This window comes from Mustela erminea, chromosome 14 (genome assembly GCF_009829155.1).
Source record: "Mustela erminea isolate mMusErm1 chromosome 14, mMusErm1.Pri, whole genome shotgun sequence".
Taxonomy (NCBI): domain Eukaryota; kingdom Metazoa; phylum Chordata; class Mammalia; order Carnivora; family Mustelidae; genus Mustela; species Mustela erminea.
The window spans coordinates 91,731,469-91,757,657 of NC_045627.1; the positions used below are offsets into that span (position 1 = coordinate 91,731,469).

The window sequence follows — 26,189 nt, forward strand, 5'->3', positions numbered from 1 at the left end:
TAGCACGATGGTGGACTTCTGGGGGTCCGGGCCAGTGTACCAGACCTCCTGTGGACACCGGGACCCTGTCCCCTGCATGGCACCTTGGTTAATTATCTTCATGTTGCTCAAACACCGTATGTTTTCACTTTGTCTTTATTTGAGAAGAAAAACATTTTAAAAAGCGGCCCCGCTCAACTGACACAGCTCACAGAGGGGCACAGCTGTGGAGACCCCCGCCCCCACCCAGGTCTGGGCAGCTGCTGCCAGCAGAACCCAGGACCATGGGACCCGAGGCCAGCACGGCAGGGACAACATTCAAACTTTATGTTTAAACAGAAACAGGTGATTTGGCGATATTCAAGTAAAAGCTTCCAAACTCATTTCTTCAGAGCACCGGAGGCCTCACTGTGCAGGGACAGCGACCCTGGGCGCTGATGCCGGGGGGCCCCGTGGGACGGGCACCTGGGGGGCTGCCTTCTGGCTTCTCTCTGCAGACAGACGCTCGAGACGCTCCGTGTAGAAACCATTGAAGTCCAGTCTGCGGGAGGAGAGGGCGGGGCTGCCATGCCGGCTGGGTGCCCTGCAGAGCCGTGTCAGGCCACCCATCCACCCCACAGGCAGAGGGTCGGCTCTGCACCAGGTGCGAGGGACACCCACCCACACAGCCTTCCCGGTTCAAGCAGTACTGACATCAGAACGTACACACACACACAACACAAGAACCGCACAACAGAAACCCCTCGTTAGAGGTTCAGGCAGAAGTACTTCCAGCAGAGTACTCATCCCACCCTCCCCGGCCCTGGATGTTGGGGCTGGCGTTGCCTGGCACAGGGGCCTGAGGGGGCCTCAGGCTGTGGGCACCTCCCAGGCCGTGTACTTAGGACATCAGACGCCTGACAACTTCCCAGGCAGACAACGCCCCCGGCCCCTGGGAATCAGAGCGGGGCATCTGCAGACCGAGGCATCCAGGATACTGCCAGGCTCCACAGGCCATGGGAGCCTGCTGGCCCCAGAACCACAGACTGGCTGACCCGCTTGCTAGCCCCCTGCACCTGTCCCCACCGTTTCTACACTGTCCTCCCCGATGGGCCCCTCCCAGGGTCAACAGGAACGCTCTGTTACAGCTCCTGAGAGTGGCGACAAGACCCACCCAGTCCCAAGAGCCCAAACCTGCAGGCTGTAACAAGCACTGCCATGACCCCCACTGTGTGCCCCCAGTGACCTCCTGGCCTGGAAGGCACCGCAGGCCCCATCCTCGCCCACCTCCGGGCCGCTCTTCTGAAAACGGGGTGATGCCGCTGCTGTGCACGGCCCAGGGCTGGGAGCTGGGGGGAGCCCGGCTAGCACCCTGGGTCCTGGCTCAGGGAGCCGTGTTGGGTGAGGCTGACCCAGTCCAGCACACAGACAGGGGCCGGTGCCGGGGCACTAATAGGGCGGCCCGGCGCACGCCGGTGCACACTCACGCCTGAACACAAACCGCCGTGCACGGACCTCTCGCTGCAGGCCACCGGCAGCCGCACAGGCCTCTGTGACCGCAGGCGACCCGCAGCGGCACGCAGGCGAGGGGCAAAGCTGCGCCCAAGCAGACCCCGCTTCAGTCACGCCTTCCCGAGGGGGCCTGAGGCAACGGTGGGGGAGCACAGGCAGCGTGGGGGGAGGCTGGGACCCCGGCCCGATGGGCACAGGACGGTCCACGGCAGTGCGTGGACACAGGACGGTCCATGTTGGTGCGCGGAGGCCGCCCGCACCCACCTGGAGATGACGCTGGCCATGCTGTGCTCACAGTCGCTGGTGCTGTAGAGGCTCAGGCGGGCCAGAAGGTCAAGCAGGTGCGCTGAGAAGTTCTTGTCAAACTTGTTGATGGTGGCCTCGAAGCTGGAGGTCAGCTGGGGGGCGTCCACGTGCTCAGCCACGTACTGGAAGGCGCAGTCGACACGGTGAGCCCTAGTCCCACCCTGGCCCTATCTCCTCCAGCTTGGTTTCCCTCCCGCTCCTTCTTAAAAAAACAAACAAAATAGGAGGGATTTGGGCAAGTTTTCAGGTGATAACAGTTAACGGGGACATAAAACTTCCTGAGGCCGTGGGACACAGAGACTCGCTCCGTTCGGGCAGCGGGCGCCCTGCCCTGCTCCCACCACATGGAAACAGCAAGTCCACGCCCCTTGTGGGTTCGTTGCACGGCTCTGATTTTCCAGCGGCCACAGCACTGTCTCCTGGCTCCCTCTCGGCACAAGGGCGTGGGCCAGGAGCACGGGGCTGGACCTCTCCGGAGCTGCGGCTGGCCCTGCGGGGCCGCATCCCCAGCATCTGCTTAGGGGCGGCGGACACACCCGGCCCTTCTAGTGAAGGCTGGGCTCCAACTGTGCCCCCGGCAGGGCCCTGCTCTGGGGAACTGTGGCCTCGCCCTCACGCACAGCCGAGCTGAGGTTTGGACAAGTCTGGAGATCGGGACCTGATTGGGATGAGCCTATTTTAACCAAAAGGAACACAGAGTGCGGGCCAGCGGCGGAGCCGGACACTGCGCACCTTCCTAGCGAGTTCCTTCCGGGCACGCTCCTCCGCCCGCTCGGCCTCTGTGGGCGGCCCCAGCATCGTGCCGTGCTCCAGCATCAGCCGGCCCAGCTCGCCGTCCAACTTCATGCTCTGCGTAAATCTCTTGGGGTCAGAAGAAACGCAGCAGTTAGTTTCAAGGAACCCGGCCCGAGTAAAGTATGTGCCGCCGCACAGCCGAGGCACCATCCGCAGACCCGGGGCAGCAGATGTGAACTCAGGGAGCCGCGGTGTGCCCACATGGCTTCCGAGGGAGCCCGCCCGGGAGCTCGCCAACAGGCTTCTGAGGACGGCGAGCCCCAGATAGATCTGGTTTCCCAGGCTCCTGGCCCCAGAGGTTGGCTACCATGTCGCATGCTCTCCCTTGACCCCCGGGCTCTAGAGCCCTGGTGAGCCTCGTGTCACCCCCTCCACCTCCCAACACTTACTTTCTGAGGCAGCTACTCGTAACTGAATCGAGTAACTGCAACTGCACGAGAAGACGCCAGGTGCCCCACACAGGGCTGAGGACGGAGCCGCGGCAGCTGCTGGCTCCGGCCCCCGGCGGTGGAGGAGCGCTCGGGGACACAGGCCTGCGCGCGGCGGGTGGCGCACCTGCATGCAGCTGGTGAACATGACGCAGACGGACATGAGTCTGGAGAAGACGCGGAGCAGCTCGGGGTTGGTCAGCATGCAGTCCTTCAGACAGCTGTCCAGGAAGCTCGTGTGGTGGCCCAGGACATCGTCGATGTTGGACGCCTGTGCGGAGAGAGAGCACCCGCCTTCGCTCGCAGCATGACTTTGCGAGGAGACCAGCCCTCCACGGGCCAGGCTGAGGCTCTGCACGCTTCTGTGTCGTTTCCTTTCCTTACGTGACCCAATGGCTTTGGGTGCTCAACATGCTGCCGAAAGTCCAGAGTTTGGGTTCTTAAGCACAGAAAGAGGGAAACGCTGCTGCTGTCCCTTCACGCTTCTGGGACGTGCCGACAGGCCCGGAGTGTGCAGCGGTGTGGGTGGGGCACAGAAACCCTAACCCTAACCCAGCCCCCAGGTTCCCCGCCCCCCAACACTCGCGGCCGGGCTCATACACACGCAGGCCATGTTCCTAAGGAAACGCCTTCTGTGTGCGGAGGGTTTTGCTCTCTCGTGGCCAGCCTGGGGCAGGCACAGTGCTCACCCCCCAACGTCTGGCCCTCTGTCCCTCCAAGAACCGACTTGGTGCGACCTGGTTGGTGCAGTGCCTGTACAGTGTTAGGGACGTGTTAAGCTCAGACTCACAGATTTCAGGTTTTTCTCCAGGATGTGCCAGGTGGGCTCCATCACCTCAAACATCATGTAGTACTGAATGTTCTGGACGAAGTTGAGCATCCGCTGCCGCAAGGTGAAGGCGCCCGCAAACCTGCGTGAGCACAAGGGCGGTTCCTGCTGCAGCCGCCGCGTGCCCCCTACTCCGTGGTTGGGGCCCCTCCTCCGAGCGCCCACACACAGGCACACATGGCACCTGCTGTCACCAGCCGGTGACCGACAGCAGAGGGACCGAGCCAGCGTCCACTGTGGGGGCCACAGCCCCGCGCTGCAGTGTGAAACCTGTCCCGGATCAAAAAGCTACAGGCGGTGCCAAGCCACCATTCGAAAGCTGTGGGCAGGGCGTCCGGCGAGCCGAGGGACGCACCACTTTGCGGAGTGCGGCGAGTACTGCTTGGCGGCCTTGTTGCTGATCCAGACGGTGCAGAGCTGCCGCTCCACGTGCTTGCAGTAGAACATGTGCCGGAAGAGCATCTGGTAGCGCGTCAGCGCTTTCCTGCAAGGCGAGGGGCACAGGATGCTGCGCGTCGGCGGGCGCCGCTGGCCGTGGACATCGTGATGCTCACGGCACACGGTGGCCGAGGCTCCGACACCACTGATGCCGTCCTGTACCCCAGGAGCCGGGCAGCCCACCCTGCGCAGGAGTGACCGTGCACAGCCGCTCCCAGCGGTCTGCTGAGCGGACACAACCCTGCCGTCCCTGCAAGCCTGGAAGCACGTCCACGGAAGCCAGCGCCCGAAGGACTCACGCTCACCTATTGATAATCAGCGACAGGGGCCACTTGACGACGTAGTCGAAGGAGAAGGCCTCTAGGCCGCTCAGCGTGAGCTCGGTGGGGTCAGCATGGACCATCGCCTTCTCCTGCTTGGTCTCGATGGCCAGAACCCGCAGCAGCTGAGTGATGAGGTCATGAGGCATCAGATCGATCTTAAGAAAGAAAGAAAAAAGCGTCGCCACCCACCTGGGTTAAGCCTCTGCCTTCGGCTCAGGTCATGGTCTCAGGGTCCTGGGATCGAGCCCCACACCAGGCTCTCTCCTCAGAGGGGAGCCTGCTTCCCCCTCTCTGCCTGCCTCTGCCCACTTGTGATCTCTGTCAGATAAAAAAATAAAATCTTAAAAAAAAAAAAAAAAAAGGTGCTGCGTCCTGACTGCGGCCCCAGCCCAGCTGCCGCGTGAGTTGGAGAAGCAAGTCCAGGACTGGCGCAGCTTCCTCTGGTACAAACCCTGCCTCTGGAAGGCCGACTTACGAAACAAGTGTCTGCCAGGAAGGCCTCAGCTGCTTCCACCAAAGCCAAAAAGGAGAAGTGCAGAGGTTATTTGTAAGCTACCCACTGGTGTGAACGAGGAACTACACAGCACGTCGTGGCTGACTGAACGTGCTGGTTCAGCTGAAAACCCGCGGGGGTCTGCTGACCTCCCCAACCCCGACGGCAAACAGCCCACGGCTGCCTGGAGGGCTCGTAGACGCGGGTGACAAGCACGTGTCTCACGCGCTGTAGCACGGGGTGTGCCTCGCGATAACGCAAGCTACAAAAAGGAGGAAACGTTAGTGAAAAGGAAACGTGTTCACGTCACTGCACTACACCGACAGCGCGAGCACGCCTGCTCGGTTCACCCCGTGCTGCCCAAGGGGGAGCTGCAGTAGCCCCGGCAGGAGTCCGGTCCCCCCGGGGTTTGATGTCGGCTGTCCTGCACAGGTGGCCGCTCCACCTCTCTGGACACAGGAACGTGGGTCTGAGGGTGCTGCCCCGGCCCCGGCCCCCGGCCCACCTTGAGATCATCCTTGAAGGGGTCCGTGTTGGCCGTGCTCATGCGCAGGGCCAGCTCCAGGAGCGCCTCCAGACGGGTGGGCGTGATGTCGTCCACTGGTTTCTTGAGCTCGTCCTCGGTGAGGTCCATGAAGTGCACAAAGAAGTCCCCCTGGTCCATTAGGAAGTAGCGCTTGATGGACCTGAAGAGCAGGTGGGGCCCGGAGGTCACGCGGAGCGGCCCAGACTCGGGAAAACCGACAGACGGCCGACAAGGAAGAGCTGCATGCAGACACACGGCTCCCACCACCACCCACGGTTTGGACGATGTGGTGGGCACGGGTGGGCTTGGCCGCACAGCCCCGCAGCACTCCCCACGGAGAAGTACACAGACCGTACTAACTGGCCCAACCCTGCTCAGCTTCTTGGATCAGACAAGATCAGGTGCGTTCAGGGGGCTAAGGCCATAGACCAGAGAAGTACATCAGCAAGGGGAGACCGGCGGTCAGCTTCTAAAGAGCAGAAATGAACAGCTCTTAGGCATGGGTGAAGGACCTCTGTGTCCAACTACGGCAAGAAACACTGCCCAGGAGGGGCTGGTGGCCCTGCATGGGGGCAAGGCTGGCAAGCTGGACCACCGCTGACAAGGTAACACTGGCAGACACGGCCCCCCTGAGCCTCTTGGGACGCAGGAACAAGGCGGCAGGGTCACAAATGCGCAAGGTTCTTAGGCTGAAGACAACCTGGCAGCATGCTCGTGTTTCCAGTGACAGAACGGGGACGCTAAGTGTCTGGCCTCAGTCAGACGCTGGGAGGGCTCCACGAGCTGAGCGAGAAGCTGACCTCAGGTGCGCCACGAGCTCCTTCTCCTCCATCAGGAAGGCCAGCAGGACCTTGCTGGCGTAGTTAAAAGCCTTCTCAATCTGCTCAACATACGCTCGCTCCTTCAAAGTGTAGATGATCTCCTTGGCCACTGGGCAGGTGACATCGTGGCCACACTCTCTGACTACGTTCAGGTATTTTCCTGAAAAGACAAGGAGAAAACAGATAAAACATTTCACTATGTACAGACACTAACCCACAGGCCTGAACCTCGGATACTGCGACTCCAGTACTAGCTGGGGCCTGGAAACACGGTTCTAGAGCCCTTTACACAAGGCAGGGAAACACAGCTGATGTCCACGAAGGACAGAAGCGCTAAGTGCCGTAATGCGCCGGGCTCTCTCTCAGCCAGGCTTTTCTGACAAAGAGCACAGAAATAATTCCAAGAAGCTTTCGGAGAGTGAGATTCTTGGTCGTCTTCCAACAGCTTCCTTGACCGCCAAGTCCCTGGCTTAAGCCTGTCTAGTACCTCAGCCCTTCTGTGCTTCTAACTCCGGTTCCCAGCCCATGTGATGGCGACCGGAGCACCGCTGGGCCACTGAGGCCCATGTCCTTGACCGCTTTTCCTGTGGTGGTGTATGAGTGACCCACAAGGACACGGACCCGCTGCTGGCACCGAGCTCCAACAACCCTTGCGACCTCGAGACCCAGGAGGCCCTTCCGAGCAGCTGAGTTTGTCTCCGTGAGGTGACTCCAGGCGGCCCCCGGACAGCTGGGGAGGGGGACTGCGTGCCGGGGACCCAACCCTGTGACCAGAGGCTGGAGGTCTGGTCCCGCCCCTGGTGCCGGGGACAGGGAGCAGCCGGAGGAGGAGCAAGTCACCAACGGCCAAAGATTCCCTCACTCGCGCCTGCGTCGCGGAACCTCCCTAAAGCCCTACACGGAGCGGCGAGGCGCATGTCCGGGGGGTGAACACATCCACACACGGCAGCGCCCCCCGGTGCCAGGCGTGCAGGAGCTCCCGCACTCGGCACCAGACCCCGACCCGCGGACCTCTTCACCCGGCCGCTCACTCGCGTCCTTGCTAACAACGCGGTGATCTAGAAAACACGGTGTTTCCCTGAGTTCCGTGAGCCGCCCTAGCAAATCGTAACCCTGCACAGGGGCGTCACGGGAACCTCCAACGCGCAGCCACATCAGATGACCGTGCAGGTGGCCTAGAGCCCCGGCACTGTCAACGCGGGGGCCGCCTTGAGAGCCTGAGCTCTGAGGCCGAGGAGCGCACACCCACCGACCCTGGGTGGTCCGTGCCGGGACTGGGTGAATTCACGGGACACCCAGCGGGTGTCCACAGGCAGCAGGAGAGCTGGATGTCAGTGCTGAAAAGCCGCATGTCTGGGGCCGGCTGGGAACAGGAAAGACATTTTCCTGTCAATGGTAACAGAGTTCTAGAAACAAGGTAGTGGAGAAAAGTCATCTGTGAGACAACCTCCCAGGGCCAGAGAACAAAACAACGGCGCCCAGAGCCACAGGGGTTGGACAGGACAACGGCGAGGCGCAGGAAGGCCCTGCGGAGGCTGTTCCAGCCCTGAGCACAGCGGGGCACCCGCCCTGCAGCCGGGGACACAATGACAGAGCCACAGGACAGAGGGCCAGGGTGCACCGGGCTGGGGCACGGGACTCACCTGTGCTGAGCACCTTGCCGGCCATCTTCTGCAGGAAGGAGGGAATCTGCCGCTGCACCACGGTGTACCTCTGGTCCCAGTACTTGTCGTTGTAGTCCTCCTGGATCTTCTCCTTCCGCAGCTCGTGCTCCTCCACCATGAACTCGCTGCCGAGCACAGGACGCTCTCAGGCGGCAAGCGGAGCGCGACAGCCCAGCAGGCTTGGGAGGTCCCACGCCCATGAGCGGGGTCACCCGCCGGTGCCCAGCTGCGCACCGGCTCTGAGGCTCTGAGGAATTCAGGGCCCCTGGGCTGCAGGCTGACCTCTCTGTGGTTCCCGCGGTCAGGAAACGCTGCACTAACCTCCCGTGCGAAACCAGGTGAGCCGCTCGCGACAGCAGGGGTGCGACCCCTTCATGCCTGTTTCAGACTTTACTGAGCGGGGCTCGGTTTTAAAACACGTTCCCTGGGATGCCTTGGTTAAGCAGCTGCCTTCGGCTCAGGTCATGATCCCAGCGTCCTGGGATCGAGTCCCACATCGGGCTCCTTGCTCGGCGGGGAGCCTGCTTCTCCCTCTCCCTCTGCCTCTGCCTCTGCCTCTGCCTGCCTGTGCTCGCTCGCTCTCCCTCCCTCTCTCTGACAAATAAATAAAATCTTTAAAAAAGACACAACAAAACACGTTCCCGGTCAGGCCCTCCCCTCAGACGGTTACTGGAACCAGCAGCAGAAAACCACTCCTTCTAGCCCTCGACTCTGAAAGTACTCAACGCGACAGAGTTTCCACGAGCCGCCTGGCTCCGTGAATGTACTGAAACCTCCAGGCTGGGAAGGAGCCCTCACCAGCCGGGACAGAAGCCCACGGCAGGAGGCCAGGAGCACCCCTCGGCGTGCTGAAGGCTCTCGGGGCTGCGTCACACCCGGCTGCCACACCCGACCCCCGCAGGCTCCGCGAGCCCTACCTGTACGGGTCATCGATTATCCCTCTATAGATCCACTTTTCCAGAATCTCGAAGTACGGCACGCTGGCAGCCTTGGTGAGGTACAGGCACAGCTCCTGTGCCTGGCTGTCGCCCGTGTAGCTGAAGCTCCGGTCGTGGAGGAGGCTCAGGGTGGACCCCCCGACGCACTCCCCTTTATCCACCGAGGTGGCTGCCAGGAGGGAGGCAGCAGTCAGCTGAGAAGGGCTGCCCAGGGCTGCCCCAGCTAGGTGACAACAGATCAGGACCTCCTTCTAGGGACAGAGGATCCTTCTGTGGGAGACACTCAAACCGTAAGCTCGTTATCACTAATGAGCATTTATGAGGAAGAGCTTCCAGAGTTTTCCTGCCACAAACTAAAACAGGAAGCAATACAGGCTTTGGCCTCACACCCTGGTGTCCTTGGTGAAGAAATGGATGCCTCGAGCCTGGCCCGGGGCTTTCACCTTCACATGCCACGACCCACTCCACCACGGAACGTGCCCGCCCATGCCCGCCCGCTGCCTGCCCGCTGCCCCAAGTCCCTCCTAGGGCCGGCCGGTGCGGCGAGGTAGGGGCAGGTACGTACCCAGCGAGGCCAGGATGTCGACGGTGCGCATGGCCGGCTGGATGTAGAACCAGAGCTTCTGGAGGGACAGGAGGCCCTGCCTCTGCAGCTGCTCCAGCTGCGTGACCAGGATCAGGTATTCCTTCACGAGGGTTCTCATGGCGGCCGCCAAGGCGTGGTTCACCTGTCCGTACTCGAAGGAAGACTTCTCTTCAATGAACCTAGGAGGAAAAAGAGCACCCGGGACCCATGAGCAGGGGAGGCTACGTTTTCCGATTAGGTCAGGTGTTCTGAGCCCCTCCCCTCTCGAGCACGTAGACACCAGCCTCCACACTTGTCCCCAGGGCCTTCGTAACCGTCCCAGGCATGAGACTGGTCACAACAAGACAAGGACGCTTTCTAGAAGAGGATTCAAATGACCCTCACGAACACAAAGTGTGCGCCACGGGGTGAAGAGCGCCCAGGAAGGCCTGCGTCCAGCCTCAGGGCCCGTCGGGCGCCTACCTGGTCACTGTGGAGTAACTGGCAGCCACCGGGAGGATCCTATTCACCAGTTCCCTGATGGACAAGTCGAGGTTGGGGTCCACGAGGAAGGTGCGGCTCTGCCTCCCGGTGAGGGGCTGGGCGGTGATGTACCTGCCGTCCACTCCCACCAGCACATACAGCAGGTCCTCCACCACGGCCGACTCCTGGGAGGCCAGAGGCAGCGTGCCTGTGGGCCGCAAACACCGGCTGGGCCACGGCCTCACTTCCAGGGCCCCTCACTCCCACTGGCCTTTCTCCTGACCTCACCTACTCTGGTACCTTCTGCTGATTTCCCTGTGATTCCCTCAAACATTCACGGCCACGAGAATCCAGCTGTTCACTGGGATCTGACTCATCCCAGGGAGGCACAAAGGCCGGGATTCGGAAAGCACCAGGGGCACAGGACAGGTGGGGCCTGGGCAATGTGCCATTAGGCACCTTGCACTAGGCAGATAAAACCCTCCGGACACAAGTAAAAGCTCGACATTTAAGAGGATAAAGTTAAGGATTTAAGAAGCATTTCTGACATAAGCTGTTCTTACAACACTTGTTACAACTTAACAGGTCTGGGTTGCCATGGGATAAGACTGTCTTCAAAGACTTTAAAGCAGTGACAATTTCCAGCACGTGTGCGCTGTACGAGGCGGCTTCCTTACCACCATCTAACTGAGGACGGTCCTATGCCATCAACCAAGGCCGCCGGCCAAAGGCCTCCTGGCCCCAGCAGCTCCCTGCCCCTCTCGGTTCACAGCCCCAGGACAACACTCGCTGTCCTCCAGAGCACCTGCTGGGACAGACGGCCGCGCGTGGGGAGCCAGAGGAGGCAGAGACAGAAGGGTGTCTCTGCGCCCTTGCCTCGCAGCCCAGCCTTGCGCAGCTGGCCCAGTGGGTGGCCCCGTCAGCCCCACGGCATCCCAGAACCCAGGCCTGGTGGCTCTGGACGGCACTGCACCACACGTCAGTTCACAAAAGTTCCGCTCCGCTGGCGTCACACACCCGCACACCAGCCTGCTGACGGCAGGACACAGGCTCTGAGCCCAGCAGCCACCTGTCCGTGCGTGGCACGGGTTGCGTGAACTTCAAGCCCTGTCTCCTCTTCCCGACGCCGGCGGCTGTCAGGACAAGCTCGCTCACGGCTCCGAATGAAGTGGTGAGGTACAGCTTCCTATTCCTCAAGTGCGGGGGTGCCGTCTAGGAATCGCCACCAAGCCCCACCACCACTCGCTTGAAATCTGAGCATCGCCCCAGTTAGAGCCCCAGTGGATGCTCTCAGTGGAGGGTGAGGGGTACAGCACCAGGTCAGCTGGCCTTGGGGGCAGACGCCACCATGCCCCTCCAGCACTCTGCCCGCACATGAGAAAGGACCAGGTCACAGGCCGAGGAAAGGAACAGCCACGGGCGGCACAGCCAGCCTGGAGGCTGAGCTCTGAAGGGACAAGGGAGCGAGCCAGGGTGAGGGACACTGCACGGTGAAGCGTGGCCAGGAGGCCCATCCGCCAGCGCTAGGGGAGTCACCAGACAGGTCCTGTGGGACACAGGCCGGAGGCTCAAAGCCGTGAGCTCTGCGATGACTCAGCAGCGCTGGGTGCGAGGCCCCACGCCGCCGGCTACCTGGGCCAAGTGAGAGGGAGCCAGACACCCACTGCTCAGCCACACCAGCTGCACCGCATCGTGCAGGAGCGACATCCAGCAGACGACCCCGCACCAGGCAGGGCAGATCCAGACCTTCCTTTACCACAGGGAGCTCTGGAGAGGTGCTGAGCCCCAAGCCAGTGAGAGCAGAAGGACCGCGTCTGGGCAAGAGCAGCAGAGGGAGGTGGGGGACTGGGACCAGGTCGGCGCAGGGGGAAGCCAACACAGGTGCCGCCCCCAGCTCCGGCCCCGGGGAACTGTGACACCAGTCACCACGTGAAAGTGGAGACATTAGTGGGAAGGTCCGGAGCCCCACTGCAGGCACACATGACAGAGAGATGCCCACGGGAGACCAAAGTTCAGGGAGACGTCCTGAGGGTAGAGATCTGGGATTGCAACGGAGGCAACAGACCAACGAGGTCACCCTGCAAAGGGAAATTAGTGAGGAAGACCCGGCAGCAAGCCCCAAGGAGGCACCCGGCAGGTAGGGCGGGGGAGCAGGAGAGCAAGGGGCACGCCGAGGCAGCGGGGACCTAAGAGCTGGCGCTACCAAGGACCAGAACTCCGGAAGGACGGCGTGCCGTGCTGCTCAAGGGCGCCCGGGTATTGGAAACGCGCATCACGTACCTATCGGCACAGCCGCGTCTGTGCTTACGCCTGAGCCAGTCAGGAAATCCCCAACCAGTGTGGGTCTCTCGTATACCCACGGCGGAAAGACCGGGAGGCGCTGGCCCGAATTTTTTTTGTTCTGCTTATCTCGAAGCAGCTTTCTTGTAAGTTCCAGAGACTGGTGAGGATATTTTCAAAAAGAAAAAGAGACACACTCTCAGTACCAACACTTAGAACAGACATCGAGGGCGTGGGAGAAGTCCATCCTCAGCACGTGAAGGTTCAGTACAGACGTGAAGAAACGAGCCCCTCCAGGCCCATCACGGTGCAAAGCGCGGGCTGTAAGGCAGGGACCCCACCCCTCCTCAGGCTCTCAGTCTGCAAGACCCCCAGGGACACCAGGAGCACCCTTCCTGGGCACACCTACACATAGATTCGGTGGCTTTTTCCTTGTAACACAAAGTGTAGACATGACCTGATGGGTGGAGACCAGGCCCCAGGCACAGCCAACTGGAGAAGGGGGCCCCCACCGTGGAGCCAGGGGGAGAGGCCAGCACCTGCAGCACATGCCCAGAGCAGTGGTCCTCCTGTGGGACGGGCCACCGGAGGCTGACCAGGGCAGTTCTAGGGACCCAGCTCTCAGAAGTTCCAGGTCCAGGGTGGCCAGAGAGAGGGTGGGTGCAAACTACTTGCTCATCTGTCATACCGGGTAGCAGAGTGAGGACACCCGGGGTGCTGACGTAAGACACCCCTAACCTAGCACTGGCTGTTGTGCCTGCCGGAGCCACTGAACCGGACAAGCAGAGACCCTGCTCAGACCCTCATGGTCGTACAGCAAGGCGCTGGGGCAGGACATGAAATCGACAGCAGGAGGAAGCAGCTTTTAAGTAGGAGAGACAGAAAACGGCGTAGAGAAAATGATCTATAAAGTACAATCTTAGGAAAACAAACTGTCAAAAACTAACTGAAGGAAAGGAAGAATCACAATTAACGGAGGCTGAGAGCCACGCGAGGGTCCCCGGCAGGCAAGCCCGACAGCCTGGTGGGTCAGAACCTTCCTGCACTGTCGTCTAGTCCTGTGGTCCAGGACTGTCCCCCACAAGGGCGGCGGGGGCTCCGTACCTGCTGCGGCGTGGAGCCCGCGGCCACACTGCCAAGCTGCTTCCTCAGCTCCTCCAGCTCCTGCGCCGAGAGCCTGGAGGCTGCGGCCGGGGCGCTGAAGCCGGCGGCGCCACCTGCAGCACTGGCAGCGAGCTCCGCGCGCTCCTTCGCGTTCTGCTGTAGATACTGCAGCGTCTGGAAACACACAAGACGGTGCGTCGCACAGGCCAGCCCCGGCTCCCCTCCTTCCCGACTCCACGCGGAGGGGCGGCAGGACCTCCGTGAGCCCCGGAGCTGCAGTCCCGTCTCTCAGCATCTGCTGCTGCGAGCTGCCACAGCTCCAACGCAGGAGAAGAGAACCAAGGCCGCTCGACAGCCAGTTCCCAAACTCCACTCCCAAGGGCATGGTCCTTTCACTACACTCTGCCAGTCTCCCAGGCCGCAGCGAGACCACGTCCCTTTGTCCATCCCCAGCGCGGACTGTCAAATGGGCCTAGCCACACCCTGCACCCCTGAACAGGCCCTAGGGCCTGCAGCGGGAGAGGGCCGATCCCCTGCCTGGACGCTTGGGGGTGCAGTGGCTCTGCCAGCCTTGACACTATGTGCTTTTCTTAGTGTCAAGCAGCACACGCCCGCTGCACAACACACGAAAACACATTGGACATGATGAAAAATAAAGGTCCCCATCCTGGGAGGTAACGGCTGTACTACTTCTCAAGTTTATTGCCAGCGTGAGTCACTGTCCCTTCTGAAGCTCCACAGACACGATCCTATGTCACGTTGAAGGGCACAAGGCAGGGAAAGAAGCTACACATGGGCAGAAATGTACCGTCAGAGGCGTTGTGTTGACGGAGCAAATCTCCTGAGTGTCCATCGGAGCAACCCCACCAGACGAGCTCCGTCAGAAACCCGTACAGTCGCCTTGCCCGACACTCCCCACGCGAGCCCACACGGCCATTACCTCTCTGTCTTCCGTGAGTTTTGACAACAGGTACACCAGTGGGTCAAGGTTCCTTGTGTTTTTAGATTTCAATTCATCATACTTCTTTAGAAAATCTTCTGGAGTACGAGAAAATTCTGCTATTTTAACCTCAAAAGCATAAACACGAGAGATTCAGTGACAATAGCAAACAACTTTTAAAAATCTTCCTGAGGGGCGCCTGCGGGGCTCAGTGGGTTAAGCCTCTGCCTTCGGCTCAGGTCATGATCTCAGGGTCCTGGGATCGAGCCCTGGATCGGGCTCTCTGCTCAGCGGGGAGCCTGCTTCCCTTCCTCTCTGCCTGCTTGTCAAATAAATACATAAAATCTTAAAAAAAAAACTTCCAGAATATAAATACAGAAACTGAAACCGTGTAACTAGGTAGGCTAAATGATCCCATACCTCTGAAATAAGACTTAAACCCAACAAGCTGTTAGCCCCACAGTCCTCTGTAGCTCCCTCCTGCTTCCTCAGCATGAGATCAGGAAACAGCCACGTGGATTTTTTTTTTTATGCACTTGCTTCATATGTTCAGTGCTCTTCCCTCTGGAATTAGGCACGGGCTCTGGGTTATGTCTGCTCACTGATTTATGGTGTTCCCTTTGTATTAAATTATATTCACTTCTGTGTTCCCAAACACTGCCTGCTCAGTAAATTTTCCTAATGATCCTGGGGCCATTATTAACCTATTTAAATAACTGAAGCTTTATAGAGTGTTTCTAAAAATAAATTTAAAAATTCTCTTTACTGAAAATCCGTAATTTTCAATTATACATTTTTTTTTTAAAGATTTTATTTATCTATTTGACAGAGAGAGATCACAAGTAGGCAGAGAGGCAGGCAGAGAGAGAGAGAGAGAAGGAAGCAGGCTCCCTGCTGAGCAGAGAGCCCGATGCGGGACTCGATCCCAGGACCCTGAGATCATGACCTGAGCCGAAGGCAGTGGCTTAACCCACTGAGCCACCCAGGCGCCCCTCAATTATACATTATTTAAATAAAAATAGAAAAATCTGCTTTAAAGGGACTTCAATACAGTTAATACCAGGAGCTTCCTCTTCTTTTCAAGTTTTTAATTTTTTTAAAGTAATTTCTACACCCACTGTGGGACTCGTGACCCCAAGATCCAGCTGCTCCACAAACTGAGCCAGCCAGGCGCCACCAGGAGCTTCCTTTCCGTCCAGAGGAAGAGGAGTCTCCTTCCTCAGGGACCCTGACCCTGGGTTCTGAGGCCAGGCTGACATCCCAGCACTCTCCCCGAGCCTCCATTTACTCATCTGGACAACAGAGTAGGTGACAAGAGCTTGTACGAGGAATCATCGAAGCACTGAGTTGAGCAGAGGACGAGGTCCAAGAAAAGCCTTCCACGAGTGCTGTCGGCCGTTGACTCTGGTGGTGCTATGGCTGCTCCGTCAGGGAACTTGTGAACTCTGCGCACAAGCTCCACCAGGACGGGGCCCAGCTTGCCCGGTGCCCAGCGCAGCACCAGGGACGGAACCCACCTTGGCACTGTGTGCAGACACAGTGGTTGTGACATAGGGTGTCCTGTTCTTCTGCAGCAGGTCGATATAGACCTCAGCCCCGTCCCCTCCATGGACACGCAGCAAGCTGAGCAGCTCATTGACATCGTGGTGAATCCGAAATTCACTCATACTTCTGGTTCTGAAACATCACAACACGTTCTCCTAAAAGTGAGAGGAAAGCTGTTGGTAAAAACAAAACTGTGCTAACAGGTCTGGTGAGGACGAGGAGGCCCCAGTTCAACACCGAGCATCTAGCAGAGGAGACTGGGCACGCACGCCAGGTGTGCGAACTAACTAGTGAGCACTGATTTGCAGCTCCACACCGAGAGTGTGAAGCTCTAGTCTGGTGGCACAGACACTGAGCACGGGCCAGAGCCAGGCTGTCTCCAAACATAAGAGCAGGAGAGTTAAGCACGAACACGCACGCTTACGACTCTGGTCATGGTAACCACAGCCACCGACAGGAGGCACAGCAGGGCACGGGGTGTGGAGTCCCAGCCAGTCTGAACCTGCTTTGGCCAGCTCTGAGCTGTGGGGCTGCAGGCAAAGAACTTGGCCTCTCTGGGCTTCTGACAAGGGGTGACTACTACTCCTACCCAGAGAGCTGCTGTGTGCCCTGGGCTTCAACACAATCATCCTTAGAAAGCACCAAAGAGCCCACACCCAGTAAGTTCCAGTGGCGTCGTCACTGGAGAAGCAGGAACAAACGTGCTTTTATTATGAAGGGCTGACCACGTGGAAATGTCGTTACTGGAGAACGGCTGGTTTTACAAAAGGAACCCTAGATCCGAGTTTGGGAACTGACAGCATCCCAAACCACCAGGTACCTTAGCAATCACAGAGGACCTCCAACGAGGCAGTGCAACGTACAAGCAAGACAGCAAAGAGGACACACAACTTCCCCGAGGCCTCTCCGAATCTAAGGGCCTCCGGTTTCATCCAAGCGCTACGAGGGGCGCTCAGCAATGGGGGTTGTCCCGCACTGGCTGGACTGAAGACCCTTCGTCACGCCAGATGGCAAGCACACCAAGCTTCCCACCAAAAAGAAACACCTGTCCGGCAGGTACAAGCAGGGGGAGAGAGCCCTTCAGAACAATGACCACCCGAAGGAACTCTCTGCAGGAAACCTTGTGTTTGTGGTAAAAATACAAGCACAGACATGCCCTCGTCACAAAGATCGTAAGGACGCCGGGTCTCCGTGGGGATGTGGACGGCTCTGGCACCATCTGTGGCTTCTGACAGCGGGCAGGACCTCCCAGGAGGACGGCGGGAAGTGCGTAAGGGACACTTCTGGTTATCACAGCGACCAGAAGGGTGCTCTGGGTATTTAGTGGGCAGGAGGCCAGAGAACGGCACCATCCAGAGAAGCATCCCACCGCAAACGTCAACGGCGCCCACTGAGCACGGCTCAGGAGCACCTGGTCACCGCGGCCCACTCTTTCTGCCGCTCGGAGCTCCTCTGCTGGGCGCCAAACAGGCGCGGGGGAGGAGCGGAACGCCCTCCCCACTGTGAGCCAGCAGCGGGGAGCAGGAGGGGCCGGGCCGGGGGCCTGCCTCCCGGGAGCGAGTGAGGCAGCGAGAAGCGGCAGCGGGTCTTTGCTGAGGGCGCAAAGCCAACTGCACAAGTGGCCTGGAAAGCGTTGTACCATTTGCGAGAAAAAGTCAAGACTCTCAGTGCCTTTTCCTGAGATGAGCAACGGTCCGTCCAGAGCTCTTCCCGGCCGCGAAGGGGCCGACGGGGCGCACAGGCACAAGCCTTTCCGTCCAGAACGAAGCGAGGTCACCGCCCCCGCAGAATTACGCTTCAGAGCTCTGTGCTCACGGGCTGAGGACGCAGAACCCGTCTCCCGGCCCACTGGCAGCACGTGTGCGCCCCACTCCACGCGGGGCCATCCGGGTGGGCCGTGGGGTCGGCCTCGGAGCCGCCCGCCCGCCGCCCAGGGCCCCCAGCACCCGGCGTCCCCGAGCCCCCACCACTCTAGTGGGGAGCGTCTCCCGGCCGGACGGGCGTCTCCCCAGCCAGGCAGAGGCTCCAGGGGGCCGCGCCCGCCTCACGTCCCCCCGGGGACACCGCGCACGGCGCACAGCCCCGCACGTCTCGGGCGCGGGCGGGACGCAGGACGCCAGGAAGGCAGGCGGACAGACCGGGCCCGGCCGGCCAAGCGAGGGCCACTGGGCCGAGGGAGCGGAGCGGCCTTCTTCCAACCAGAGGCGCCACGAGGGGGGCTCGGGTCCGGTGCGCGGCTCGGGAGCGGAACGACCTAGGGGCCGCCCCAGCCTTGCCCGCGGGAGGCGGCGCGCTGCGCCCAGGGAGGCTGGAGGGACAGTGCGGGCGTCCCCGGGCGGCGGTCCGCGGGTGCGGGGCCGGGAAGGGAACCCCGAGGTCCCGCGTGCGGACGCTACGGTCGCCGGACGGCGCGCGGCCAGGGCGGCGCCAGCGCGCGGGCGTGCGGGTCTGACAGCGCGCGGTCCAGGGCCGAGCCGCGGGCAGCCGGCGCGGGGAGGCGCTGCGCACGCCGGGCGGGCGCGCGCGGAACGAGGGCCGCGCTCGGAACGAGGGCCGCGCCCGCCCCGCCGCCCCCCAGGCTCAGGCGCCGCCACCCCCGGCCGGACTCACCGCGGGTACCGCGCGTCCCGACCCAGCCCGCCGAAGCCCCGCAGCCCCGCAGCCCCGCAGCCCAGGCCCAAGGCGGAAATGGCCCCACGTCACTTCCGGCCCCGCCCCGCCCGGCGGACGGTGGCCGACAGGTTGCGCGGCCGCCGGCGCGCAGAGCGATGCAGCTGCCACCCGCGCTGCGCTCCCGTCTGCTGGGGGCACCCGGGGCGGCTAAGCCGCTGCCTGTGGAGCGGGACCCCGCGGCCGGGGCCCCGCCCTTCCACTTCGCGGCGCGGCGGGTGCGCTTCCCGCGGGACCACGAGTTCTTCGAGGTATGTGAGCAAAGGAGAGAGAAGGCAGTTGTCGGCGGGGACGGGGCCTGCGGGCGGGGCGGGGCCTGCGGGCGGGGCGGGACCAACGGGCGGGGGCGGAGTCTGCGGCCGGGGCGGGGCGGGAGGGGCGGGACCAACGGGCGGGCGCGGAGCCTGCGGCCGGGGCGGAGCTGGAGGGGTGGGCCTGCGGGGCGGGGGCGGAGCCTGCGGCCGGGGCGGAGCTGGAGGGGCGGGACCAACGGGCGGGGGCGGAGCCTGCGGCCGGGGCGGAGCTGGAGGGGTGGGCCTGCGGGGCGGGACCGAGAGGGGGCCCGGTGCCGCCGCGCCCGGCCCCGGCCACCACACGTGTGTCCAGCAGGACGGGGATGTGCAGCGACACCTCTACCTCCAGGACGTGCTCACGCAGGTGACAGAGTCGCCCGAGAGGCCCAGGTGAGCGGCTCTGGGCCCAGTACCGCCCCCCCGCCCCAGACCCCGCCCACCCCTCCCGGGTGCCCTGGTACCCCGCCCTCTGCCCGGTGGTCGGGCCTGGCCGCCTCCCAGCTGGTCGGCGAACACTAGGGTTTGGGGTCGGCGAAGAACCCCCAAAGCTTTGTCAGGCTCCGTGGAGGGCGGGTGTGGCCCGGCAGCCGGAGGCCCTGGGCCAGGAGCAGAGCGGCCGTCCAGCGGGGGCTTCCTTCGCCAGGGTGCCCGAGTTCACCTGCCAGGCGGCGGGGTGCTGCCAGGTGTTCGACTCGCTGGAGAACTACGAGCACCACTACCACACCCTGCACAGAAACGTCTGCTCCTTCTGCGGACGGGCCTTCCCGTCCGTCCACCTGCTGGACGTCCACATCCTGGAGTGGCACGACTCGCTGTTCCAGATCCTGTCGGAGCGGCAGGACATGGTGGGTGCCGCGTCCGCGTCCGCTGGCCCGAGTGCGGGCAGCTGGGGCGGGGGGAGCGGGGCGGCTGCTGCGGGCCGTCTGCCTCGGTACCAGGGCCCGGGGGTCCGGGGCGAGGCGAGGGGCCGCCGTGGGGACGGCGAGGGTCAGGGCGGGGTGACGGCGTCTGTTTCCAGTACCAGTGCCTGGTGGAGGGCTGCGCGGAGAGGTTCCGGAGCGGCGGAGACCGGAAGGAGCACCTGGTGCGGCGGCACCTGTACCCCGCGGACTTCCGGTTCGACCGGCCGAAGAGGAGCGGAGGGTGCGCGAGGCGGGCGGGGGAGTTGGGCGAGCCTTGCGGGCGCGGGCGCGGGCGCGCTGCCCTGGGGGTCCGGAGGGCTTCCGCGCGCCGGGAAGGTTCTGCTGCCCTGCTGGGAGGGACTGGGGTCTCCCGCTCCGGCCGTACCCGCCCTCCCCCTCCCGGCAGCAGCCCCGGCCCCCCGGAGCGCGTCCCAGGCCGCGAGGCCCCGCACACCCCGACTTTCTTGTCTGGTGGTGACTTGACCGCAGAGCTCTCTGGCCCCCGCGCCGGCGCACGCGGGGATCGGGGCCGCGTTGCTCCGCTGCCTCTTTCCCGAGCCGCCGGGACGGGGCCGCTTGAGGTCTGCTCCGACCAGTGTCTCTCGGCAGGACTTGGCTCCGTAAAGTAAGGGGATTGCGGGAGGGCGGGGCGCCACGGAGGAGCCTCGGGGGTGCGGTTGCTCCCCTTTGGGAGGGACCGCGTCCGGAGAGCCGCGCAGCGCTGCGTCCGGGAGGGTCAGGGAGGAGCGCTCCGAGCCCTGGAGTTGAGGTCAGTGGCTTCCTCCCGCGAGGGCGTGAGAGGACCGTCCCGGAGCGCAGGCGCCGCGGGGCCCGGAGCTCCTGTCCGGGAGAGGAAGGGCAGCCCCGAGCTCGTGGACGTGGAGCCGTTGCCCGCGCGCTGGCGGCGGGTGTCGCGCCTCGTCGGTCCCGCGGTGGAGTCGCGCCGCACCAGGGTAGCTGGAAACTGTGTCTGCGGGAAAAGGAGCGCTTTGGTGGCGAGCGGGCCCGTGAGGGAAGACGAGGCCACAGGGGCCGCCCCTCACGTCGCCGTCTCCACAGCCCAGCCACGCCCGGGGCCGCCGTCCAGGACTCGGCCGAAGCTCTGGGGGAGGGCGAGGAGCAGTCCGGAGGGGACGCCATGGAAGTCTGCCCCGAGCGCGCAGCCCCCCGCCCCGAACCTGTGGGCCAGCGGCGGACGTCCAGCCACAGGTCAGCGCCTGGCAGCCCTCCGCAGCAAGCTCCGCGCCTGTGTTTTATGACCGTGGTGCTGGGCCTGGGCAGTGTTCGCACTGGGGAGCGGACGCTGGGCCGGCGCTGCGTTCCGCAGCAGCTGCGAGCCTGGCGATGTGCTTCCTTGAACGTCCCGCTTCTCGCGCTCGCTCCGGGTCAGGTCAGGTCAGGAAGGCAGGGTGCCGCCTCTGCTTCGTATGGTGGCCTGCCCTGGGACAGAACGAACACCGGCGTAGTTGCTTAAGTTACAATCTACACGTCTGTCTTCCTCATAGTAATTGTGCTCTTACGGGCTTAAACTTGATTCCAAGTCTCATATTGGGGAAAACGTTAGAAGGAAAGAGCCAACAAACACAAACAGGCAGGAAGATGGGCTCGGGTCCCTCTGCCGCCCTCCCGCAGCCACCCCGACTTGGGCCTGCAGGTGGGTCCCGGAGGCCCCTGGCGGTCAGATTTCTTCCAGATGATGGATCGCGAGAAGCCTGGGCCTGAAAACTTAGCAGCAGGGGCCCTCTTGGCCAGGTGTCCCAGGCAGGCATCCTGCTGGCTGGGAGGGTGTCCCTCGGGAAGCAGGTCCATGGCAGCTGGCCAGCCGCAGGAAGGAGCTGCCCCAGGCCAGGGTACAGGGCATCCAGGGAAAGGAGAGCCCACGTGCTGAGTGTCCCACAAGGGAAAGAGGGGGAGCCCCCAGAACAGAAAGAGCTTGTCCTCATGATGCTGCTTCTACGAGTGGGGTGTTTTGTTGGCAAAAACTGCGATGTTTAGTACAAAGACTTCTTTTCCTTTTCAGAATACCTTCTACCATCTGTTTCGGTCAAGGTGCGTCACGAGGATTTAAAAGCACCAAGAAAAGAAAGGAACACCAGTGACAATATGGACAGAGCCACAAGCCTCCCAGCAGACCCCGGGGCGCAGCTGCCTTTGGCAGGATGCAGTGTCCGTGGTGCGGCTTCTCTTGCCTTCTGGTGCGGCCACACTAGAACTTGGGCCTTTGCGACCCTTGATGCCAGTCCCTTGATGGACCATCGTGTGACCGCAGAAGCACAGACAGGCCCACCGTTTCCAGAAGTGGCCCCAACACGTGGTCTGGGGAATGAAATGGGGGCCACCATCCTGCTTCCCTCTGCAGGGCTGGGATGCTGAGCTTTGTAAACTCGTAAACCCTTGCCTCTGGCAGTCTCCGGTCGTCACCTGTGCATTGTTGGGCTGGGGACAGGGAGAGCTGCCCGAGGCTGATCTGTTCTGTGTGCTCCATCTCAGGAAGATTTACGAAGTGGCAGACCCCCGGGGGTGAGGGCAGCACGTGGCACTGAGTTGCTGATGGTTGTGGCTTGGCGAGAGGCTCCTGGGTCACCCATCCACCACATCCGTGATGGGACCTGATGGGTCTGGTGAGAACCAGGGACAGCTTGTGTGCCTCAGCAGGGTCGCCTGGTGCCGCAGAGGGCAGTGCAGCCGGGGTGGTTTCTCCAAGGAAAGACTGTGATGGTGCACAGGAGGGAGGGGGCTTTGGCCGGAGCTCCAGTGCCTGGCCAGTCGTGCCCGGCAGCAACGGGGCAGAGTTGTTGCACGCTCTCACAGATGAGCTAAGGTCGCCATTGGGAAAGTGGCTCTGGAAGCACCCAAACAGAAGCAGCGGCATCCGTCGGGGCTCTCAGGGCCTGGCTGAGTGGGGGCCCAACAGCGGGGTCTCTCTCCACGGCCCCGTCCCCATCGTGCGTGCACCTGGGGCACGCCTGGGCTGGCGGCTGGCTGGCTCCGGGTCAGCAGCAGGAGGGTGGGGCTCCAGCCTGTCCTTTCCAGGCTCTGGGCTTGGCCAGAGGCAGCTGGTGGCCATCTGTGGCTCTCCTGGCCTGGAGGCTGCTGCCCCAGCTCCTGCTGAGCCACACCCGTCGCTCTCCGGAGTCTGGGGCAAAGGGACTGTCAGGGCTGGCATGTCACACCAGATGTTCACGCAGTAAAAGCTCTAACTTAAGGGAAAAGTCCAAAACCTAAAGCACAGGTCCTGGAACATCAGCAAGAGACCTAGTGTACACTTCGTGGGTTGGGGGGTGGCGGTGTCCAGCCGTGGCTAGGGGCGATGTGGCAGGGCTGCCCCAGAGTCCCTTCTTTGGCTCTTGAAAAGCACAACATGGAGAAAAACGCAAACACACAAAACTCCCATTCTGTCTCCATCCACCTCCCCTCCGAGACCTTTCCTTCCCCAGCTCCTGCACGGCCGCATGCACGGCCTGGTCGTCTCTGGCCTTTCCACCGCGGCTCGTTCTGGGGAAGGTCGTTGTCCACGGTGTCGGCCCCTGTGAGGCTGTTGTGTAGTCTTGGGACCGGCCTGGGTTCCTCGCTTCAGCCCCACCCAGAAAGCTGCGCCTTCAGTCTGTCCTGGCTTTTCTTTTTTTTTTTTTTTTTTTAAAGATTTTATTTATTTATTTGACAGACAGAAATCACAAGTAGGCAGAGAGGCAGGCAGAGAGAGAGAGAGAGAGAGGGAAGCAGGCTTCTGCGGAGCAGGGAGCCCGATGCGGGGCTCGATCCCAGGACCCTGAGATCATGACCCGAGCCGAAGGTAGCAGCCCAAACCACTGAGCCACCCAGGCGCCCCTGTCCTGGCTTTTCTGAGAGGTGGGGGGATGTCCAACTTCGCTGTGGAGCGTTTCTGCTGCCAAACCTGGGCGTGGTTTCCAGGTCCAGTGTCAAGGGAAAACTCGATGGGACCCGTTGATGACGAGCTCGTTTGCAGGGTGCGTGGCAGCCAGACGTCAGGACAGGCTGTCAGCAAGTATTTGGAGATGCTGAGCCTGCATTTGTCTATTTTTGGTGGGAAACGGGATTATTATGCTTAGTTTACATGAAATAGTCAACACTTCGTTATTTGGGAGACTGGAGCCCATTGGGGTGACCCCATTTGTCCCTAATCAGTGTGTGCGGTGCTCAGGCCTGCCGGGAGCAGAGCACTGGGCCTTGCTCCTGTCCTGGGGCACCATGTCCTCAGCCTTTGCCGAGTTCCTCGAAATCATAATAAGAACCTCAGGAGTCAGCTCAGTGCTGACTTTTCTTTCTTTTCTCTTTTTGTGCCTTATTTTGGATGGAGTAGGTTTCTATTCTCATTCTGACATTTGGGAGGTTAGGCACTCGTTTTATCTCAGAAATTTTAATATGTGAGTACTTGGAATCTAAGGTTAATCAGTGTTGTTTCCCTTCCCCCAAACAGTACAGGGAGTGTGGAGTTCACCTCCACGGTCTGGTGTGGCGTACGTGATGAGAGGTGCACACTGGCGTCCGGGTCCTCTCTTGTGTCCCCACAGGAGTGTCCTGCCGTGGCCCCGTCGTTTGCACCTGCTTCTGCGGGTGTTTCCTCTTGCCTCAGACCCCTGTTTGGTTGTCCTTTGCCTAATGAATCTCTTTAGAATTTCCTTTAGTGAAGGTCACAGTCATAAGTTCTCAGTTCTCTTTGCCGGGGAAAGTTCTGTTCTTGTTCTCGAAGGATGGTTTGGTCAGGAATACAGCACTCGGTGGGCAGGTTTTGCCCTAAGCAAGTGGGGTGTGGGTCGCGTTGGTCTCATCACTGCTGCCGAGGGTTCCGCAGCCAGTTTTGTCCCCGTTCCTCAGAGGGGCTCAGCCTGGTCTCTGTCTTTGCTCTTCCGCGGCTCCCTAGACGGTGAAGGGACTGCATCCGTGTGCTGCTGGCTCTTCCCTCCGTTGTGCGAGCCTGGGGTCCTATTGCCTCACAGGCTGCCTCTCCCACATTCTCTGTTTCTTCTCCTTCTCCGACTCCAGCCACGCATGCGTCAGACCTCCCCCGCAGTCATCAGTGCTTGTCACCAGCCCTTCCGTATTTTCCATTCCCCTGTGGTCTTTGCTTCGTTCTGGACGATTTCTTCAGACCTACTTTCCAGTACACAATTTTTCTTACCTGTTACATCAGATTCGCTGTTAAACTCTTTCAGATTTTATTTTCAACAATTATCATCTTCGATTTTGTTAGTTCTTTTTTGTTTTTCTAATTTCTTGTATTTTCATAGCTTTTTGTCCACATTTTTTTTCTTTCTTTTTTTAAAAGATTTTAATTATTTGACAGAGACACAGCGAGAGAGGGAATACAAGCAGGGAGAGGGAGAGGGAGAAGCAGACTCCCCCCTGACCAGGGGGCCTGATGTGGGGCTTGATCCCAGGACCCTGAGACCATGACTTGAGCCGAAGGCAGAGGCTTTAACCCACTGAGCCACACAGGCACCCTTAAAAGGCATTTTATTCAGTAAAATTTTTAATGACTAAAGACTGAAACCAGCTCAAATAGCATTGAGAACTGAGTTTTTTTGGCATTGTAAAATGAAGTTACAGATTTAAGATCAATGAACTTAATAGATGCCTTGTAGTCCTAAATTTGAATTAGAAGCATTGCTATATGCTCATTACATATACTTAACATGTTCCAATATGGGTATATTGTTAAATCAGTGTTATTACTGAAAACACTGGATGCATTTTTAGGAGTCAAGGAAGTTATTAAAGGATGCTAAGGTCAGACTCAGGAGCCAGCTCAGCTAGGGGCCCGCTGTCCAGAGACACAGCGACTTGCTCATCGGTGAGAATCACAATTGCAGCTGAATGAAACTGATCAAATATATTTAAGCCTTTGAGCTCATAGTGGTTCTTTTTTTTTTTTAAGATTTATTTATTTTTGGGAGGGAGGGGCAGAAGCGGAGGGAGAGAGAGTCTTAAATAGATTCCGTGCTGAGTGCAGAACCCAACATGGGGCTCAGTCCTATGACCCTGAGATCACAACCCGAGCCGAAATCAAGAGTCAGATGCTTAGCTGACTGTGCCACCCAGGTGCCCCTCAGAGTGATTCTTTAAAAACAAAAAATGTCAAGCCCCAGGACATTCTCAAAGCAGTGAAATTGTGGTGAAGACTGGTGGGAGCAGAGTCCAGATGAAGGTTGGATCAGAGGCCAGTTCATAGGAGAGAACCCAGAAATAAGGAAATTGGGAGGAACCTCCTGGGGTCAAATAAATATGAAACACTGACCTCTGAAACACAGGAAGCCAGAACTTGATTGGCTTAGTCTGTAGAGGAATTTGTGCTCAAGGCATTGTTGACAACAGTAGAGCAATCAGCTGGCAAGCAGTGGTCAGGGAAAGAGGAGGT

General features: G+C 60.7%; 2 protein-coding genes across 7 annotated transcripts; one reads left to right on the forward strand and one right to left on the reverse strand.

Moving 5' to 3' along the window:
• Positions 1-117: 117 nt before the first annotated feature.
• Positions 118-18,663, reverse strand: TUBGCP2 (tubulin gamma complex associated protein 2). Of its 4 annotated transcripts, XM_032313257.1 has the most exons (18): positions 18,559-18,662; positions 15,921-16,103; positions 14,404-14,532; positions 13,464-13,637; positions 12,360-12,519; positions 10,080-10,287; positions 9,597-9,796; positions 9,011-9,200; positions 8,073-8,218; positions 6,409-6,589; positions 5,588-5,768; positions 4,572-4,744; positions 4,184-4,312; positions 3,790-3,910; positions 3,127-3,270; positions 2,509-2,637; positions 1,735-1,898; positions 385-520 (listed from the first exon to the last, which is right to left on the reverse strand). In XM_032313257.1, the coding sequence occupies exons 2-18, from the start codon at positions 16,068-16,070 to the stop codon at positions 385-387; spliced, it is 2,715 nt and encodes a 904-aa protein (XP_032169148.1). In that variant the 5' UTR covers positions 16,071-16,103; positions 18,559-18,662. The 4 variants fall into 4 exon arrangements, with proteins under 4 accessions (XP_032169149.1, XP_032169148.1, XP_032169150.1 ...); XM_032313258.1 differs by lacking the exon at positions 18,559-18,662 and having other exon boundaries at positions 118-520; positions 15,921-16,070; XM_032313260.1 differs by lacking the exon at positions 385-520 and having other exon boundaries at positions 1,812-1,898; positions 2,435-2,637; positions 18,559-18,663.
• Positions 18,657-23,178, forward strand: ZNF511 (zinc finger protein 511). Of its 3 annotated transcripts, none has more exons than XR_004278671.1 (6): positions 18,657-18,869; positions 19,228-19,301; positions 19,555-19,756; positions 19,930-20,071; positions 20,104-20,766; positions 20,873-20,964. XR_004278671.1 is itself a non-coding variant. In XM_032313268.1 (6 exons), the coding sequence occupies exons 1-6, from the start codon at positions 18,717-18,719 to the stop codon at positions 21,910-21,912; spliced, it is 783 nt and encodes a 260-aa protein (XP_032169159.1). In that variant the 5' UTR covers positions 18,657-18,716; the 3' UTR covers positions 21,913-23,178. The 3 variants fall into 3 exon arrangements, 2 of the variants coding, with proteins under 2 accessions (XP_032169159.1, XP_032169161.1); XM_032313268.1 differs by lacking the exon at positions 20,104-20,766 and adding an exon at positions 21,834-23,178 and having other exon boundaries at positions 19,930-20,054; positions 20,873-21,022; XM_032313270.1 differs by lacking the exon at positions 20,104-20,766 and adding an exon at positions 21,834-23,178 and having other exon boundaries at positions 19,930-20,027; positions 20,873-21,022.
• The last annotated feature ends 3,011 nt before the right edge of the window (positions 23,179-26,189 follow it).